A 6,000-nucleotide genomic window follows, 5' to 3' on the forward strand; every position below is an offset into this window, starting at 1 on the left:
TATTCCTAGTTTTCAACATCTCTGCTAACTATTTTCACTCTTTACCTAGAGATTTAAACTATTCAAAGAGACCCCATCATCACACTGACTTGAACTTCATTCATCTTTTACCACAGAACTGGTTTTAATCAGCACAAAAACCCAGACCATTAAAAGTGGATAGTTATGCATGATGTTCCAGTTCATTCTATACAACCAATATGTTTCTTAACTTTACCTGTTCAGCTCTAATTTCATGGGTTCACCGTCTTTAGTTGAGGCTGCATAGTACATAATATTATGCCCTGAATGCAATGATACACAAACAGTGGGTTTTTAACCGTTGTTTATACATTTTAATGATTGCTATTTGTATTTGTAATGTGGACTTCTGAATGAATTATACATACACATAGTTCAATCAATCAATCGATTACTACAGTAGGGAAAACAAGTATTTGATACACTGCTGATTTGCAGGTTTTCCCACTTACAAAGCATGTAGAAGTCTGTAATTTTTATCATATATACTCTTCAACTGTGAGTGACAGAATCTAAAACAAAATTCCAGTACATCACATTGTATAATTTCTAAGTAATTAATTAGCATTTTATTGCATGACATAAGTATTTGATACATCAGAAAAGCAGGTTTGCACACACTGCAGCAGGGATTTTGGCCCACTCCTCCATACAGACCTTCTCCAGATCCTTCAGGTTTCTTTTGGACATGCGCTGGCTTGAGCAGGGGGACCTTGCATGCACTGCATGATTTTAATCCATGACTGTGGTCTCAGCTCTCTTCAGGTCATTGACCAGGTCCTGCCGTGTAGTTTTGGGCTGATCCCTCACCTTCCTCATGATCATTGATGCCCCACGAGGTGAGATCTTGCATGGAGACCCAAACCGAGGGAGATTGAACTTCCATTTTCTAATAATTGCGCCAACAGTTGTTGCCTTCTCACCAAGCTGCTTGCCTATTGTCCTGTAGCCCATCCCAGCCTTGTGCAGGTCTACAATTTTATCCCTGATGTCCTTACACAGCTCTCTGGTCTTGGCCATTGTGAAGAGGTTGGAGTCTGTTTGATTGAATGTGTGGACAGGTGTCTTTATACAGGTAACAAGTTCAAACAGGTGCAGTTAATACAGGTAATGAGTGGAGAACAGGAGGGCTTCTTAAAGAAAAAAAAAAACAGGTCTGTGAGAGCCGGAATTCTTACTGGTTGGTAGGTGATCAAATACTTATGTCATGCAATAAAATGCAAAGTAATTATTTAAAAATCATACAATGTTATTTTCTGGATTTTTGTTTTAGATTCCGTCTCTCACAGTAGAAGTGTACCTATGATAACAATTACAGACCTCTACATGCTTTGTAAGTAAACCTGCAAAATCGGCAGTGTATCACATACTTGTTCCGCCCACTGTATGTTTATTGTAACAGTTTGGAAAGTGTGTTGTGCAAACAGGGACCAACAGTAAAAACATGGAACAACAGCATTTAAAATAGAGACACAATGAAACATACAAACCAGATATCAAATTTTATCGGCTGCAGTCTAAGAATTCAACTGGACAGTCGTTGTGCTAATGTACAAAGTATGCATTATATAATTCAATGTACAGATTTCCTCTCGCATTTTGTTTATTTTTTGCTCTTAACCAAATTATAACACTGGAATTTACCTCTACATTGGATGACTGAAGAATGCTCGCCATGATTAAGAAAGAAAACAATCAGACAGATCAGGAACCCCCTCCGGGAGGGGGCTTACATGTGTCAGCTACTATCATAGAGATTAGCAAGACTTCATTAGGTTAACTACAGAGGCCACGCTGCAAGGTGCTAACCACTAGTTAGCTTTAAAAGCACAATGGGCATATTACAGTACATATAAGAGCCCACAAAGCTATTGTGGACAGACAAAAATGCGTTATAATATGGAAAGAGACAAGTTTGGAAGAGAAAGGGCTCTCAGTATACCAGCTGGCTGACGATGTAAATGCTGACGCCGCCATTCATTTCTAAATTTACAGAAACATTGTGTCTGCTAAAGCACAATAAAATGCCTCCAAACTCATTGGATGGCGCTAAATCATACAACAAGAAAAATTATCAAAAGTATACAGCTGTAGCTGCTAAGGACTTTGGACCTACAAGTGGACCGGCCAGGTTTATCTCTAGATTAAAATCCAATTATACGAGTCTTTAACGCTGCGCTAGGAAGGATTTTTCCTCAGTAAAATAAACTACATTTGTATAAACATGTTGTGTAAGCTAATGAGAATCTAATTGTTTAGCAATATCAAATCATCAGGATTGATGGGTTATGTAGGTTGTTTTAAATGTGTTGGAGTTGTTAAGTGTATACACTTAAATCTAACAGAACATTGCAGTTATGTCATCTCTTATACTTTCCAAAATAGGAAAGACAAACTACACTGTCCCAATGCCTGGAGAGGACAATGTATAAATATATTAAAACATTTATCAATATTTCAGAGTGAAATTAACCATAATCATTTGAATGGGCACAAACTAGTTTTGCATTTCAGCTGTGGGTATTTCAGCAAGGTCACTCTGGTTACAGAGAGAAATCCTCCACAGCTCCAAATGCACTTTTCACTGAATCCTTAATGTCAGATAACACAGTAACACCTGAATAGTACTAGTCTACAAGTTTCTACAGTCTGTAGCATGTTTGCTTTAGCAACAATAGAGAGAGAAATATGAAAAACCTGTTACCTCACAAAAGGATAGAAAGAGTGCAGGTGCCTTCGGAGGGAGGGGCCTAGCTCATGACAAGATTTGGTCCTGATTGTCCCATCTACAAAACCACACATTCACTCACGGGGGGTTCGAGAAGGTTTGAAGGAGCACTGGAATCAACACCTATTGAAAGACTATGTCAAGCCTCATCTTCATTTCAGATAATTGATCCTGGACATGATTTAATTGAAGTGGGCCTGCCCTAAAGAGGAGAGTTTGGTAAAGCTGGAGTGTATTAAGAGAACCTGAGGTGATAGTTGTTCTCAAATAATTGACATCATTTATCAAAAAGCAGGAGACAAGCAATTCTCACGTAAGTAAGACTTCTTCAAATACACTACTAAGATAATTAATTTCTTACTGTCTGTTCTGTTGAATCTTGAGGCACTTAATTGACTCTTCACTGTGAAGAAACTGAACATTGATTTACCAGTTTAAAATAAATGGTTTCTTTAAAACCTTTTTTATTAATTGTTAGTCTTTCAGACCTTCAAACATTTGACTTATCATATACACTAAATAATGTGAAAGTCTTTTAAATTAAATCCATTTTGATTTCATGTCGTAACACAATACATTCTGGAAAAGTCCAAGGGGGTGAATACTTTTGAACACCACTGTATTACATAGCAATGAAATATTGATGTAATGGTTAGTTCCGTACTACTAGTAAAACAATGGCTTCAAGAATGTCTTTGTCTCCATTATGGGCACAGTAAATGTTTTCAGACACAACAATCGCATGAGTACAAGATGTCTCTCACATTCCTAGACAGAGTCCAGTTCATATTTTGACCCCAGTATTTCTTACTTCAGCTCCACAAAATTCCTTAAAGAGGAGCCACCATCCTGTTAAATTCGAACATCTTCATCCATCTTGATCCACAGATTGTATTCCATTTAAAGAGGTCCCAGCCGGAGGACATTTAAGATGGATAAGTTCCGTATGATGTTCCAGTTCCTCCAATCCAACCAGGAGTCTTTTATGAATGGTATCTGTGGCATCATGGCTCTCGCCAGCGCCCAGCTCTACTCTGCCTTTGAGTTCAGCTGCCCATGCATCCCAGAGTACAATTATTCCTATGGGATCGGCCTACTGGTTGTCCCGCCTATATGGTTTTTCCTGTTAGGATTTGTGCTAAACAACAACGTCTCAATGTTAGCTGAGGAGTGGAAGAGGCCAACAGGGAAGCGGGTGAAAGATCCGACTGTCCTCCGCTACATGTTTGTTTCCATCACCCAACGGTCCTTAATTGCGCCCATGGTGTGGATATCTGTGACTCTTATGGACGGGAAGAGTTTCCTGTGTGCGTTCAGTGTCGACTTGGACATTCATCAGTTTGGGAATTCTACCCTTATTGAGGGAATGTCAGAAGTAGAGATCATCACATTGTTAGCGAAGATTCCGTGCAAGAACATCTTCGATCAGCCCAATGTTATATCAAGAGAAGCGGCGTCTAGGTACATCAAGTGTATCTCCCAGGTGAGTTGACAGTGGTCCTTACAATACTGGCCAAGTTTGCTATAAGAAACAAACTGTTAACAAACTATTATGATATCTGTTGTATCATAATGGTTTATCTCCTGGACATTTTTTGTATACGTGTGAACCAGGCCATTGGTTCAAACTAGGTTTATTGTGGTGGCAAAGCATGGTCTTTGTTCATGAGTCATGCACTGTCATTATGTATTTCTTAGGCGTTTGGCTGGTTCTTCCTGCTGTTGATGACCTCCGCGGCCTTCATGATACGAGCGATCCGGCCCTGCTTCACTCAAGCTGCCTTTCTGAAGACCAAGTACTGGTCTCACTACATTGACATTGAGCGCAAGCTCTTCGACGAGACGTGCAAGGAACATGCCAAGACCTTCGCCAAGGTCTGCATCCAGCAGTACTTCGAAAGTGTCAGCGGCGAGATGCGTAGCCTCCACAAGAACCGTTCAAGTGAAGACGACAGCGACAATGACGATGACGATAAAAAGAAAGGCGATAAGGATAAACTGCTTGGGATCCATGCCCAGGACGACATGAATAAAGTGTTGTGGAACTGGCATACATGTAAGCCGCCTCTTGCCCTCAGGAAGGAACAGCCGGAAGGAGAGTCCCGCGAAGGGCTTGGCCCAACTGGAGCCGACAGTGGTCCAAATGGACTTGCCAACGGCCATGCTCACAATGACCCTAAAAGGGAATGGGCTGTGTACTACAGCAAGGTTTGAACATTTCGTAAAAGAACAAAAGAGCGTTCACCGTGGCCTGAATGTTACTGAATATATAGACCGATAAGACTGGTTAAGCTCAGCTTTACATATGATCCTTCTTGTGGTTATTTATTATTTATGTTTTACCATATTGATCCCCCCACTGTGGAATTAAGTGGGGGACTATAAAGTGGTTTTGGTCTGTATGCTAGTTTCTTAGACAGTCACATGGAATATCTCAGATACCAATGGCCCGATTTTGATGACACTTGGGTGAAAGATGCATCTCACCATGGCAGCAATTGGCCCAGAGAAAACATGTTTACTTTACCTTGTTTCTGTTTAGACGGAACGGCCAGATAGGGGGAATGTCTTTGTCCTGCCACATCAGAAACGGTCATTTGTGGTTTCTTGATTTCAGTTAGTAAACTGTTACGCACAAGGAGGAACATGACTTGAGTTTTATGTGTCAGTATGATGTAAAATGTGTCTGTTGTTTTCACTGCTGAATGGAGACATTTGTGCATGATTTATAGATGAACCCAGGCACCTAAGATGTCTCCCTGTTGAATGTTGATTAAATGTTTTCTGTTGTTTCGGCTTGGGCCCTTTAGCCTCTCTGTATCATGGAAAGCCAGCCCAAAGAAAGAAGCTTACGCTTAGGAATAATTCAGAGATCAACCAGGAAGTATCCATAAAGTGACATTATGTTCGGCTTGCCTAGCTCCAATCCATTTCATTTCCAGTCAGTGGCCCTGGCTAACGAAATAGACTTTGCCAACCTCAGCGTTGATGTATTTCTGTTCAATCCAGGTTAAAGCTAAAAAACAGCAATCACAATGCAGTATTTCAAAACGGTTGCCGCAGATTTTTATTCAGTGGAATTCTGTAGACAATCATATATTTATGCTGCAGTGAAATACTCTGTACAGTATAGTTTGTGAAAATGTCAATGGCCTTCTCAGAAATGACTGATATTCATGTTGATCCAATTTATCGACTCTCAGTAGTTAGCATATGCAAACAGGACAGGTACACTAGCACACACGCACAGA

The 6,000-nt window shown here is 40.2% G+C and overlaps 1 protein-coding gene across 1 annotated transcript; it reads left to right on the forward strand.

The window, feature by feature from the left end:
- Positions 1-2,993: 2,993 nt before the first annotated feature.
- Positions 2,994-4,963, forward strand: LOC105012248 (calcium homeostasis modulator protein 1). The gene is made up of 3 exons (XM_010872939.2): positions 2,994-3,062; positions 3,638-4,232; positions 4,448-4,963. The coding sequence occupies exons 2-3, from the start codon at positions 3,681-3,683 to the stop codon at positions 4,961-4,963; spliced, it is 1,068 nt and encodes a 355-aa protein (XP_010871241.1). The 5' UTR covers positions 2,994-3,062; positions 3,638-3,680.
- The last annotated feature ends 1,037 nt before the right edge of the window (positions 4,964-6,000 follow it).

Source organism: Esox lucius, chromosome 9, assembly GCF_011004845.1.
Source record: "Esox lucius isolate fEsoLuc1 chromosome 9, fEsoLuc1.pri, whole genome shotgun sequence".
NCBI classification, from domain to species: Eukaryota; Metazoa; Chordata; class Actinopteri; order Esociformes; family Esocidae; genus Esox; species Esox lucius.

What these genes read in the sequence shown, in the direction of transcription:
- LOC105012248 (XM_010872939.2), top strand. Translation starts at nt 3,681, where the DNA reads ATGGATAAGTTCCGTATGATGTTCCAGTTCCTCCAATCCAACCAGGAG. An exon ending in ACATCAAGTGTATCTCCCAG is followed by an intron (nt 4,233 to 4,447) that starts GTGAGTTGACAG and finishes TGTATTTCTTAG; the next exon opens with GCGTTTGGCTGGTTCTTCCT.